At 38.0% G+C, this 14,711-nt stretch overlaps 1 protein-coding gene across 2 annotated transcripts in view; it reads left to right on the forward strand.

Annotated features, from left to right (window-relative positions):
• SLF1 (SMC5-SMC6 complex localization factor 1) overlaps positions 1 to 14,711 on the forward strand; it is a 75,662-nt gene that overhangs the window by 9,832 nt on the left and 51,119 nt on the right. For both annotated transcript variants that reach the window (XM_023730119.1, XM_023730120.1), the window contains exons 2-5: positions 521 to 634; positions 793 to 868; positions 1,951 to 2,191; positions 9,442 to 9,604. In XM_023730119.1, the coding sequence (XP_023585887.1) occupies positions 521 to 634; positions 793 to 868; positions 1,951 to 2,191; positions 9,442 to 9,604 (594 nt within the window). The remainder of the gene's footprint in view (positions 1 to 520; positions 635 to 792; positions 869 to 1,950; positions 2,192 to 9,441; positions 9,605 to 14,711) is intronic.

Consider the following 14,711-nt stretch of genomic DNA (forward strand, 5'->3'; position numbering starts at 1 on the left):
TCTGCCAGCTTCTCCAGTGACTCATATATAGTCTTCAATATCTGTCCATAAACTCTTTAAAAGTCTGTTTAAAATCTGATTGTTTCATTGTCCACAAGTGTACTTTTTTCAAAGGCTCTTAGCAAAAAGTAATTTTAAACTAAAGCTAGTTTTTTTATTATGCTAATGTTTATATGACTATTTAACTTCTTCCATGGAATTATATTCATTCCTCAGTGTGTTTTAGTGGCAAGTAATATACTAACACAAACTTTCAAGTTTCAAGCCAGAAAAATATAATTTAAGGTCACATTTTGAAAAGATTACTTTTAAAACTAGTTTCTATTGTACGTAAGTAATTTTCACATTGCTATTTACAGTTAAGCCATATATGTTTAATTCATTATGTATTTTAGTTTTGAAATGAGTCTTCTAATGGTTTTAGTTTTCATTTTTAGCACCCATAGTTAAAAAATGTCAACCCTGTGAATAATATCTTTCTATGTTCCTATGTTATCTTCTTTATGTTTGTATATGTTAGATGGAACATGGTGCTCGAAAGCATATCATCCAGATGACAGGATTTAAGATGGAAGAAAAGGAAGCTTTAGGCAAATTGCTCTTAAAACTAGATTGCATTTTTATTAAGAGTGAGGTGAGTACAGAAATAAAATGTTCAAGGTATAGCTGAAAAATAATTAAAATACTAGCCTAAGAATGATAAAATGGCTCCATGATATGTAAGAATAAAAAAAGATGTGTTATAAAGGAAATCTTACTTTAGTAACATCTTTTATGAATTTCCTTTTCTAGAAATACAAAGATTGTACACATCTTATAGCTGAACGCCTGTGTAAGAGTGAAAAATTTTTAGCAGCTTGTGCAGCAGGTAAGTTTACTGTTCTTCCCTGAAAAATAAATCTTCATGTTAAAGAAAAAATACTTAGTAAATTTAGACTCTAGAAAGATAGCATGTTTATCAGATGTAAATGTCTTTTCTGATATTTTTCTAAAAATGTTTGATTTTTTTTGTTTTACTTTTGAGTCATATTTTGCAATTCATAAAAAATAAAATAGGCATTTTAAAGAAATATTTACTGCACCAAGGATTTAATGTCTTAGTGGTTTATGTAGGGGAAAAAAAATTTTTACCAGAAACATTTGACACCGCATGCCCAAAACATAAGCTTTTGTTGAAGCTTTAGCTCTTCTCAGAAAAGTTTCTTTTCTATATTTATCATTGGAAATAGTCAGTGTTTTTGTTTTTTCAACTCGTTCTCTACCCCTACTGCCTCCCATTCATGCTATGGAGCAGCAATCACCTGATTTTAAAATTTTTCTAAGATATTAAATTTCATAAACCCAAATTAGAATCAGAATCTCCTCCTGTCTCCCTTTGTCACCACTGGCATTCCTTCTTTGGTGTTCTCTACTGTGAAGGTGAATTCACCACTTTTAGATAACTTACCAAGAAAACACCCTCCCCCCCCCCCAGCAAATGCATACATTGTCCTTGCTGTTTACAAAAACTATTGATGCCCAGATAAAGAAACTTACAAAATAGTATTAACTATCCTGAGAACTTTAATAAATTTGTTTTTCAAAGTGTAACAGTGCTGTGAATATTATCAGAAAAGTTTTTTAGCAAACTGGAAAGAACGTAAGTCAAGCCCAAAATTGTGAATAGCAATAAAAATGCAATGCTACATTTTTAGATTTTGAAACCTTATATTTATCTTTTCTTTACAGTATTTAGACTTATTTGTCATGGGAATGATTACATACAATGTTCAGTGATGTAGTTGTAGGCTTCTTGCTATCAAAAAATTTAGAAAAACATTGTAGTATAAAAATAATGTTGACATTGTAGTCTCACGTTGAGAAAGGTTGAAATTTGATATTTGATCTTTATTGTTTAGCCCTTATCAGAACCAGAATTATTTTGTGGATGACAGTTCATTTGCTTTCCAGGGAAGTGGGTACTAACTAAGGACTACGTAATTCATAGTGCCAAAAGTGGCAGATGGCTTGATGAAACAACTTATGAATGGGGATATAAAATTGAAAAAGACTCCCATTATTCACCTCAAATGCAATCTGCACCTAAAAGATGGCGTGAAGAATTGAAACGCACTGGTGCTCCAGGAGCCTTCCACAGATGGAAAGTTGTCCTGCTTGTTAGATCTGATAAACGAAGTGATTCTCTTGTAAGGTAGGATGAGATCTCATAAAAATTTGAGGTAACAAATAAGGAAACAATTTTGATTTGCATGCGAAAACAATTTTGGTTTGCATGAATACCTTTTTGTATTTCTTTGCAATTATTTAGTCCAGATGAGCCATAGTGATTTACTCTTTGATCTCCTAGTTAAGCCATTCTGCTCATTTAAGTGTATGTCACCAATAGAACAAAATCTATTTTATAGTATTGCTTTAGGTTATCTTAGTGATTTCTCTTTTGCCTCCCATGTTATTTTTTGACCAAGCATAATAAATCAAATTAATTGGGAGATTTGTTTTTAGTTTTGAAGCACTTCTAGATTTTTGAAGTAGAGTATTACATCATCCCAAAAGCTTTCTTCTGAGTTTACATAAGAACGGCATAGGGACAGTGTCTAACCTCATCCAACCCACAAGGGGAGAAGGAGAACCAAGATCGACAGGCCAGGGCCATGAGGTGGAGGCCAGACAAGCTTCCTCTGCCATCTCTACCAGTTTTGACACCAGCTGTCCCGCCTATAGCACTCTCCACTGGGTTCGATTAATTTACTGCAGTGGCCACACAGAACCCACAGACCATACTTACAATTATGAGGTTTATTAGGGAAGTAACAGTTACAGTTTAGGCTCCAGAACACTCAGGATACAGTTCTTCCATCAGGATAGCCTCTCCCCAGCTGTACTCGCAGGCACACCTCTCCCTGGCTTTCAGTCTCTGCCCAAAGGCACTCAGCTTTCTCTCTCTTTGGGCCAGGAAGGCCACTGTAGCATCTCCTACTGGGGTCTCTCCTTCCTTGCTGGTGGTGGGCTCCTCTTCTCTGCTCCAGAATTTGCTGTCTTTAAAGAAAAACTGACCAATCCCCTTGGTAGGCCACAATTACCCTATCACAGAACCACATGGGTGGGAGTTACAAGCCCATGGCTAGAAAAGCCACACACAAAAGTAAGCCACCCCCTGGCTCTTCTAGCCATGGTTCTTTCCTATTTGGAAGATAACTTCCCCCTTGCAATCATTTTACCAGTCCAAAATAGTCATTAACAATTAATCTTTCAATAGGGCAAAGAGCCTACAGGGCGAGGTTACTCAAGTACCAGTCATTCAGGTTTGCTGCAGGTGTCCATCTGATTTGGTCAGGCTCTCCAGTGGTTCATCTCATCTTCACGCCTTCTAGCTTCTGATAAAATTTAACTGAAAGAATTATTCCCTAGCTCTGAGCCTCAGGAGATATCAGCATAAGTAAAACCTTAAGGGACTTTAGGTTCAGCTGCTGTACTCCAGTCCAGCAGTGCCTCCCCGCTTAGTCCACTCTTTCCGCACTTACAGCTTCTACAATTATAGTTTTTACAATCAAAATTAACCCTTTTAACAATCAGCACTCACAACTGAATCATATAATCCTATCAGTATCTTCCCCCACTCTATTCTTTAGACCCATCAGGAAAAGAGGAAGTCTATTCAGTGGGGATCTTTCCTTGTCCCCTCTCATTTAATGTAAGCACACTCATGAAATCGTGTAAGCCAGCCACTTCATGCCTTTATCTCCCCCTGTTTTAGATAGCCAATGTTTAAATGGCCCGTTCCTATCAAACCAGTAGTGAGGAGACAAGCATGTTCCTTGGTCTTGAAAAATCTTCTATTCTGGTTGAAAGTTTGAGCATCTGCATCCATAAGCAAACTCCGGTCCAGAGCAAGCCATCAGATTGCAGCAATCCACACCAGCTCATGGTGTCAAACATCTTTCTCTTCATTGATCACGTTCTTGTCAGCTCATCACTAGCCATCCAAGCTAGGTCACATGGGTAGTAGCCTTAGGCTTGAGAGTTCACACATACCCCCCAGCACTTCAGGCAGCTGCTTCACACTCTCTCATCCCCAGCCCCCTTGGGCTAGGTCAGCAGGTTCCCCCTGTAACCTTTGGAGTCCACACACAACTCCCTTTACTTTTGATCAGCCAGCCCCTCCTTTCTCTCATCCCTAGCCCCCGTGGGCTAGGTCAACAGGTGCCAATGGAGCAGGTCCAAACTCAGCCCATCTCTTTATTGCTGCACTTCCCCACTTCTGCTCATGAGTGGACCCAGATGGTCACCACAGGCGAGCAGACCAAGCTGTCTACTCCTTGGCTCCTTTTATCTTCCAGTCCTGGAAGGGGGCTCCTTCTGATGGACACTGACTTTTCCTGCCTCTGTACATTCAACAGCAAACCACTTGCTCGAAATTCAAAAAGCAAAACAGCCACTTTGTTTCCATAAGTTCTTCCTTCAAATGCAAATCTTCCATTCTCTCAGCAGCTCTCGGTTGGGCTCAGGTCTTCTGCCTAAGCCCCTACTCTATACGCAGGGCTGCTGGCTTGAAACAAAAAGCTGGTGTTTCTCCCTGGCAAACCTAGTTCCCCTTTTAGCATATCCAATTAAGTGATGGCTGAAGACAAAGTTACACACTCTCTGTAATCTATAATACCCAATATTCATTTCTGTCATACATTTAGGTCTGCTTTCCAACATTAGGTAGGAGAAACATTCAATATCCATAGTACATTCAGATAAACACAATCCTACACATATAACCCTTTTAAAACATTTCAGTTTAGTCTTCTCTAACCTTAACTATCTTTCCATTCATATGCATATGGCCTTGGGCCTCTGGCTGGGTGGAACTAGAAGACCCTGACCCCCTATCAGTCATCCTGCTTATCTGGCCTGGCTTTGGCTCCAGGCCACTCCAGGTGGGGCTTTTCTCCCCTCAGCTGCAGGATAACCTTATCTGGCCTGGCTTTTGCTCTAGGCCTCTCCAGCTGCAACTTTTTAGCCATTACAGGTAACCACAACCACAGCAACCATCCAGGAATCGAAAAGTTTTACTTCCCAAGCCCCTTCATTCTTTCTCTTACAAAGTTCCATGTTTTCATGAGTCTGGAGCCATTGCAAAGAATCCCGCTTCTGATCCCGACTGTAAGAATAGTGTCGGGGCAGTATCTGACCTCCTCCAGTCCCACAAGGGGGAAGGAGAACCAAGATCAACAGCCCAAGGCTGATTCCTATCAGGTGGAGTCCGGACAAGCCTCCTCTGCCATCTCTACCAATTCTGACACCAACTGTCCCTTCCACAGCACTCTCTTCTGGGTTTGATAATTCATTGCAGTGGCCACACAGAACTCACAGACCGTACTCACAATTATGGGGATTATCAGGGAAGTAACAGTTACAGTTCAGGCTCAGGAACACTCAGGATACAGTTCTTCCATCAGGATAGCCTCTCCCCAGCTGTACTCGCAGACACACCTCTTCCTAGCCCTCAGTCTCTGCCCAAAGGCACTCAGCTTTCTCTCTCTGTGGTCTAGGAAAGCCACCACACTGTCTCGCCTTCCTTGGTGGTGCAGGCTCCTCTCCTCTGCTCTGGAATTGACTCTCTTTAAGGAAAAACTGACCAATCACCTTGGCAGGTCACAATTACTCTATCACACAATCACCTGGGTGGGAGTTAGAAGCCCATTGCTAGAAAGGCCACACACAAAAGTAGTTGCACTGCAGTTTATATAGTACTATCTTCATGAATCATACTTTTTCCATCATAATTTCATTTCATTTTATCTTTTGCATCATATTTGTAAAGACTTCTTAATGGGTAAACTGTATTTTTAGATTGTCACTACTTTTTTGGAGTAGGGGAGGCTTATCATCTTAGAATTATAATTTATAGACAGTAAAATGTACCTATATTAAGTGTACACTTTGATGAGTTTGGACCAATACATACACCCATGTTACCCCCACTACAATCAAGATCTATAACATTTACATCATCCTACAATGTTCCTTTGTGCCCTTGCACATTTAATTCTGCATCACCAACAACAGGCAATCACTGATTTCCTTTCTGTCACTATAAGTTAGTCTTTCTTAGAGGTTAATATAAATGGGATCATATGCATACACTCCTTTGATGTAGTTTCATTTGCCCAGCACAATATTTTTAAGATTTATCTATGTGATTGTATGTATCAGTAGTTCATTCTTTTCTATTGCTGAGTAGTATTCCATTGTAGCAATTTGTTTATTTACCTGTTGATGGACTTTTGGGTTGTTGCCCCTTTTTGCTAATATGAATACAACTGCTATGAACATTTGAGTATAAGTTTTAATGTGGACATGTTTTCATTTGTCTTGAGTAATTATGTAGGGATGAAGTTGCTGGCTCAGACAGCAAGTGTATGTTTAACAGAAAATGCCACAACTATTTTCCAAAGCAGTTGAACCTTTTTTACATTCTCACTAGCAATGTATGAGAATTCCAGTTATTCTGCAGTTACTTAGACATTATTGTAGAAAATAAATTGACTATATATGTGTGGTCTATTTCTGACCTTCCTATGCTGTTCTACATGCCTACCTTATAGCAACATCACACTGTTTTGACTGCTGTAGCTTTATAGTGAGTGTAGCTTTGTCATTTTCAAAATTATTTAACTATTCTGGATCCTTTTATTTTCATGCACAGTTTAGAATCAGCTTATCAATTTCTGCAGAAAAGCATGTTGGGATTTTGACTGGTATTGTATTCAATCTATAGATTTGGGGGGAGAACTGATGTCTTAACAATAATGAGTCCTCTTATCAATGAACTCTGTGTCTCTAAATCTTCTTTAATTTTTACCATTAATGTTTTGTAGTGTTCATTGTACAGATCTTGCACATATTGTTAAATTTATCCCTAGATATTTTATTTTTTGGGATTCTATTATAAATGTATTGATCTGAAAGTTTTTATCTGCATCTGTTCTGATAATTGGCTTTCCTTCTTTATTCTGTTAATATGGTGAATTATTGATTTATTCTCGAATGTTAAACGAAATTTGTATTCCTTAAATAAACTCCACTTTGTCATAGTATATTATCCATTTTTAATATATTGCTGGATTCTATTCACAAATATTTTGTTAAGGATTTTTGTATCCTCAACCTGAAAAAAGGCATCTATGAAAAAAATCTAAACTTAATATCTTATTTAATGGTGAAAGATTTTTTTCCCTTTGTGATGATCAGAACAAGGCAAAGGTGCTCACTCTGACCATTTCTCTTGTAATGGGGTACTACTGCTTGTTGTGGCTGAGTCAGTTCCAACTCCTGGTGACCCCATGTGTTACTGAGTAGAACTACTCCATAGGATATTTTGACTAATCTTTATGGAAGCAGGTTACCAGGCCTTTCTTTCAGGGTGCCACTGGGTGGGTTTGAACTGCCAACCTTTAGGTTAGTAGTCCAACTCAAACCATTTGTGCTACCCAGGGACTACGGACTGAGGTACTACCAGTGCAGTGAGACAAAGGAGAAAGGTAAAAGACATACAAATTGAAAAGAAGTGTAAAGCTAATTGTTTTTATTTTCAAAAGACATGATTGTGCACTAAAAATTTGCAAATACAAAATAAAATCTTCTAGCACTAATAAGTGAATTTAGCAACACCACAGGGATAACAGATCAATATACAAAAATTAATTGCAGTTCTATATACTAGCAATGACAAGTTGGGAATTGGAATTTAAAAAGCAATACTATTTTTTGGTTTCATCAATTTTCTCTGTTGTTCATCCATTTGTTTCATTGATTTCTGCACTTCTTGGGGCTTAATTTGTTTTATTTTTTCTATTAAAACTTTCTTCTTGTCTAATATCAATTCCCGCTAAGAACTGCTTTATCTAATTCCCACAGTTTTGGATTAATTGTGTTTACATTTTCATTCAGTTCAGCATATTTTTAAATTTCCCATTTGATTTCTTTGTCCCATTGGTTACATGCAAGTTTGTTGTGTAATTCAAAAAGTATTTGGGAATTTTCCAAATATCTTTCTTATTGATTTCTAGTTTACTTATGTGTCATCAGAGAATATACTTTGTGTCATCTCAATCCTTTTAAATTTGTTAAGATTTGTTTTCTGGCCCAGAATATGGTTTAGCTGGGTGAAGGTCCCATGTACACTTGAAAAAAATGTGTATTCTGCTGTTGTTGGGTCAAGTGTTCAATATGTATTAATTAAGTCAAATTGATAATGTTATTCAATCTTCTGTATCCTTACTGATTTTCTGTATACTTGTTCCACCAGTTACTGATAGAGGAGTTCTGAATTTTCTAACTATAATAGTGGTTTTGCCTATTTCTCCTTTCAGTCCTGTCACTAGAAATCAATTTACTTGGTTAACTTGTGACTTCAGCTCTCTGATGGGCTCAAGAAAATCATGATTTTGCAGATTATTTGGCTCTGTTTTTTTAACGTTAAGTGGTAGCAGTATTCTCTTGTGGCTTTTTCAGTCGTAAGTAGAAGCAGAACTTTCATGACACGTTTGGGGTATGTGTGTCTATATATCTGTCTTCTGAGTCTAAATGTAAAATGTATTTTATAATGTGGATTAAGGTTGAACTTTTTTGCAAGCTAATTTCTTAGAGGGGGGTTGGCAGCTCATTCCATTTTTGTGGTCAGAATGCTCCCCTTGAGGTCATGTTGCCTTCCAAGGTAATTGCTTCCTTAGGCTTCCTTTGGTTTTCTTTTGACTTAGTGAGGTGACTTTTCCTTAGGGAATGATTTAGTTTTCTTGATTCTTAGTAGTCTTTCCCATAACAAAAAATGGATAGGTAGAAAGAGTCGCAGATTTCTTAAGCATCTACTCTGAACAACGTATAATTTAAGAAATTACTGCAGTAATTATTCTCAATGGCACTCATATAGCATGAAGAGATCAATTTCTTTCAGAAAGTTCTGCTCCTACACTTAGTGTCTGCTCCTACACTTAGTGTCTTAGTTCCCTAGGGCTGTCGTAACAAAATACCGCAAAGTAGGTGGCTTTAAGGAATAGAAATTTATTGTCTCACAGTTTTGGAATCTAGAAGTTCAAATCAGTGCATCGGCTCTAGGGGACGGTCCCTCCTTGTCATTAGCCCTGGATGTTTCTTAGCATTCCTTGACTTGTAGAATGGTTCCTCACATGGTCTCTTCCCCGTGTGTACCTCCATTCATGCCTATTTTCTTCCTTTTTTTATGACACTTAGATTAGGTTTAGGACCCACTCTACTCTGGTATGGCCTTATTAATATAACAAGAGAAACACCCTCTTTCCAAACAGGGTCCTGTTTACAGGTATAGGGGTTAGGACTTCAGCATAACTTTTGGAGGGAAACAGGTCAATCCATAACAGCTCGGAAGTAATTGATTCAGGTAACATGACTTATTTTTATGCTTACATTTTTATTCAGAGTCTTGGAGGCTGGAAAGGCGAATGTTATTTTACCAAAAAGTTCACAAAGTGGGATAACTCATGTGATTGCAAGTGATGCAAGAATCAAGGCTGAGAAAGAAAAAGATAACTTTCAAGCTCCGTTTTATCCAATTCAGTATCTAGGAGATTTTCTTTTAGAAGTAAGTAAAATAAATAGTATTTTTAAATGTTTACTTTATAAAATATAAATATAATGAAATATATATTTAAAACTAAATTATGTTCTAAATTTTGAAAATGCACATAGTCCCTGACTTGTGATGGGGTTTTGTTCCAATGACTGTCATAAGTCAGTTCTGAAGTGAGTCAAATACCTCTTTTTTTTTTTTTAGTTTTCGTAGCCTACTATTTGGCAGTGTTTTGAACAATAAATCGTACCATTGAACATCTGTGAGTGAACATCTGAGAATGATAAATCAATAAATTATGGCTGTAACATTGTATGTAGTACGTATTACTAAGGATAAGATTTACCCCCCGCCAAAAAAAAAAAAAAAAAAAAAACAGATGGTCATAAGTGCCGTTTATCATAACTCGAATACATCGTAAGTCAGGGACTACCTGTATAATGATTGGAAGTAGTTAAAATAACACATTTTTAAGGTAGCTGTTCTCAATTATTTAAATATTTAAGAATAATCCTTATAGATTTGAAAGAAGCTTGCTTGGTGTTTTCAGTGCTTTAGGGATATATACTACAAAATAATTTTAAACATTTTAATGTCGGAGCTTAAGTAAAATAGTAGTAGACTATATATAGTGTCATGAGAATGTTTAGGTTATTTTCCCTTTGGAACAGAGGGAGCTGTTTCTAAGGGTTTAGCGTTATTTTTCTGTCCTATTCTACCTTCTCCTTAAAACCAAAGACCAAACCCGTTGCCATGGAGTTGATTCTAACTCATAGCAACCCTACAGGACAGAGTAGAACTGCCCTATAGGGCTTCCAGGGAGCGGCTGGTGGATTTGAACTGCTGACCTTTTCGTTAGCAGCCTCTTAACCACCGCGCCACTAAATATTGCTCCCCAAGTTGTTTAAGTGGGAATCAAACCCTTAAAGAAACCCTCCAGGAGATAAGAAAAAAGAATTTATGAAGAAGGATCATTCAAGGTAAAGAGAAACCTCAGTAGGTCCAGAAACTGAACCTTGATCTTCTAGGAAAAACCTGTTCATCCTTCAGTGTTTTCCATATTCTTTTTTCTAATTCTTTATGTCAGAGGCCTGGGAATCACCCTTGAAACCTTCCTTTCCCTTGCTCCCTACATCTAGTCATCTACCAGGTCCTATTGATTTTACCTCAAATATTTCTTGAATCAAACTGCTTTTCTCCCTTCTGTACTAACATCATATTGATTTCATTGTTTTTTTCCAGTGCTCCTGGTATAAACTCCTAACTACTCTTGCTGATCCACACTTTCCTTCTCTAGTCCACAAAAAAAAGAAAAAAACCAAACCCGTGCTGTCCAGTCGATTCTGGCTCGTAGCAACCCTATAGGACAGAGTAGAGCTGCCACTTAGGGTTTCCAAGGAACATCTGGTGAATTCAAACTGTCAACCTTTTGGATAACAGCCGAGCTTTTAACCACTGTGCCACCAGGGCTGCACATCAAGTCCATTAAAATCTGATCTCACTCTCCTACTCAAAACCCTTCAGTGGTTTCCCTTTGCATTTAGGATAAAGTCCTAAATCTCTAACTTGGTTTACAAGTTCCCACAGGATTCTTATCACTTCTACCTTTTCAACCTCATCCTGTTCCATGTTTTCCAATGCTCACTATACTGTAACCAGACTGCCTTCTCTCAGTTTCTTAAATAAGCTAAGTTACTTCCTACTTAAAAGTCTTCTCCAAGGATATTTTCTCTGTCTTATCCCCACTACTGCCTCACCCCCTGTGCCTGCCTGGCTTCTGCACATCATTCACGTTCCAGTTGTAATCTGCCTCTTCAAGAAAGCCTCTCCAATGCCCATATTAGGCTAGGTTCACGTATAATGTGTCCTCATAGCATTATTTTGCTTTATAGCATTTACTACAACTGTAATTAATTAATTAATTGGCCGATTATTTGTTTAATGTCTGTTTCCCCATCTGTACCAAGAGCTCCATGTTATCAGGGATCGTATCTGTCTTTTTCATAGTTATATCCCAGTCACCTAGCATAGAGCCCGGCACACGGGTTCTCATTAAATATTTATCAGATTAATAGAGAAATTATGAAAGATGTTTGAGTCTTCCAAGAATAGATGTAATATATTGTTGTAGTGTAAAGTTATGGCAAAGAAAGCGTTTTGCAAAATGGGGAGACACAGTCTGGTAGAAATCCAACATTGTGTTCCAGGGGGGTTGCAGTAATACAAAAATTTACAAAGAAAAAAACCACAAGCAGCAGATTACAGCTAAAACAATTTTGATTGGTTAACATATACAAAGCCTTGGTTGACCACCTTGGTAGGTGTTGACATCTTTTGTAAGGATGGCTCTAGGTGATAGAGAATTCTGGCTGACCACTAAAACCACATGTTTTATGGCATCTAGACATCTGTAGTCTATGCTAAATTGAGTTACTTTAGCATTAACATGGGGGATTCTGTAGAAATATAAAACAAAGTTCTAGTATGATTATATCTAATGCTTAAGGACAGAAAAGGGTTTTTGATACAGAGAAGCCATAACTCTGTAACATTAGTTTATTCTAATGATAAGTTTTAAGGGAGGTTTAGTCTAAACAAGGTTATAAAGAAAATGAAAGGACCCAAGCACAGTTTAGAAAAAAACATTTTCTGAGAACTGGCATAGTGATTAGGAAACTCTGGTGTCATAGTGGTTAAGTGCTGTGGCTGCTGACCTAAAGGTCAGCAGTGCAGATCCACCAGACACTCCTTGGAAACTCTTTGGGGCAGTTTTACTCTGTCCTATAGGGTTGCTATGAGTCGGAATCAACTTGACGGCAATGGGTTTGTTTGTTTGTTTGTTTTTTGGCATAGTAATTAGTCACAAATTTCACACTTCTGTCTAACACATACAGGTCTTGAATTATCTTTTTTTTACCATCAGCCATTTCTAACCACAAGCACTTCCTCTAGCATGGTAGGGAAACAAAAATGACAAGCTACATTATATGACAGAGACTTACACTTAGAAGTCGAAGATGGAGTTGCTTAGGACAAGAAAGGATTGGACTCGGACCCTAGCTAGAAATCCCAGTCATGCCAAGGGTTTTAGCTTTGGAATGCTTATCATCAGTATTATTCTATATACCTGCCTTTTCCTATGGAGTAGCAACAACATAGATTGGAAATTTTATCTTAGTTCAAAGGGTGGATCTGCTTGGTCTATGGGTAATTTCATTGCCCTTGACAGTGATTGGTCTAGGAGTGAACATGTGAGCCAGTACTGATCAATGGGATATGAAGAGAGGTATGTGAGGCCTTCTAGAACATTTATTTCCTCACTCTGAAAAAAGAGCCTCTGGAGGCCTGGCTCCTACTAGATGTGAACACAGAAAAATGCAGCCTGAATTACTACTAGCTACTGTTTTTTGCCCCCACGTGTCTGTTAGTTGTTACACTGCGGGGCCTTGCATGTTGCTTTGATGCTGGAAGCTATGCCACCGGTATTCAGAGCTGATTGATAAATTGGTCCAGTTGTGCAGAATGGAGGATTGTAGAAGAAGGCTCTAAACTTGAATTCCCATTAATAAGCATGTACAATGTACCATATCAATTATTTTCATGAAAATGTCATTGTATTTCTGGACTTTGTATACTACCTGAGCTCCAGTTGGGCTAAAGAATTATATAAAAATATACATTGTTCTATTTGATTCCTTGGTAATATATACTAGAGCATATCCCTGGTTTCCATGAAAGGAGAAAATATTTTGCCCAATGCAATACATTGTTTCATTTCTTGACTGCTGCTTCCATGGGCATTCAACCATTTCAGGAGGTAGCGTATGATCAAGAACCTATGCAACTAAAGAAAGAAGTCCAGGCTGTACTAAAGGCATTGATGAAAAACAAGGATCCAGGAATTGACAGAATACCAATTGAGATGTTTCAGCAAATGGATGCAGCACTGAAGTGCTCACTGGTCTATGCCAAGAAATTTGGAAGACAGCTACCTGGCCAACAGACTAGAAGAGATCCATGTTTGTGCTCATTCCAGAGAAACGTCATGGAGTTAATAGTGGTCATGAAAACTAGGAACCCAAGCAGATTTTTATTAGAAATAGAGAATATGGAAGTGTAGAGGAATTTGCAAGGCAGCATGTGGGTGTCCGTTGTAAATTTTAAACTATAATTCCTGTGCCTACTTACATAGTGTTTTGGGTAGGTTAAAAGGTGTCTGAGAGGAGTGGAAACTTGAGAACGTGGCATCTTCTGTATTGAAGTTGCAGATTAAGTGAGCTGAGATAGACTCGTATTGGCCATTTTGAATCAGGCAATCATTTGGTCTACTATGCCAGGAATGACAACTTGAAGAGGCATGGCGTTGCATTCGTCACCAAAAAGAACATTTCAGAAAGAACATTTCAAGGTCTATCCTCAAGTACAGCACTGTCAGTGATAGGATAATATCCATACGCCTATAAGGAAGACCAGTTAATACAACTGTTACTCAGATTTACACACCAACCACTAATGCCAAAGATGAAGAAACTGAATATTTTTACCAACTTCTGCAGTCTGAAATTGATCAACCATGCAATCAGGATGCATTGATAATTACTGGTGATTGGACTACGAAAGCTGGAAACAAAGAAGTATCCGTAGTTGGAAAATATGGCCTTGGTGATAGAAACCATGCTAGAGATCGCGTGATAAGATTTTGCAAGACCAACGACTTCTTCATTGAAGATACCTTTGTTCATCAACATAAACGGCGACTATACATGTGGAACTCTCCGGATGGAATACACAGTAATCAAATCAGCTACATCTGTGGAAAGTGATGATGGAGAAGCTCAATATCATCAGTCAGAACAAGGCCAGGGGCCGAGTGGGGAACACACCATTATTTGCTCATGTGCAAGTTCAAGTTGAAGCTGAGGAAAATTAGAACAAGTCCACGGGAACCAAAGTACGACCTTGAGTATATCCCATCTGAATTTAGAGACCATCCCAAGAATAGATTTGATGTGCTGAACACTAACGACCAAAGACCAGATGAGTTGTGGAATGACATCAAGGACATCATACATGAAGAAAGCAAGAGGTCATTAAAAAGACAGGAAAGAAAGAAAAGACC

Source organism: Trichechus manatus, unplaced genomic scaffold (genome assembly GCF_000243295.1).
Source record: "Trichechus manatus latirostris isolate Lorelei unplaced genomic scaffold, TriManLat1.0 scaffold00032, whole genome shotgun sequence".
NCBI classification, from domain to species: Eukaryota; Metazoa; Chordata; class Mammalia; order Sirenia; family Trichechidae; genus Trichechus; species Trichechus manatus.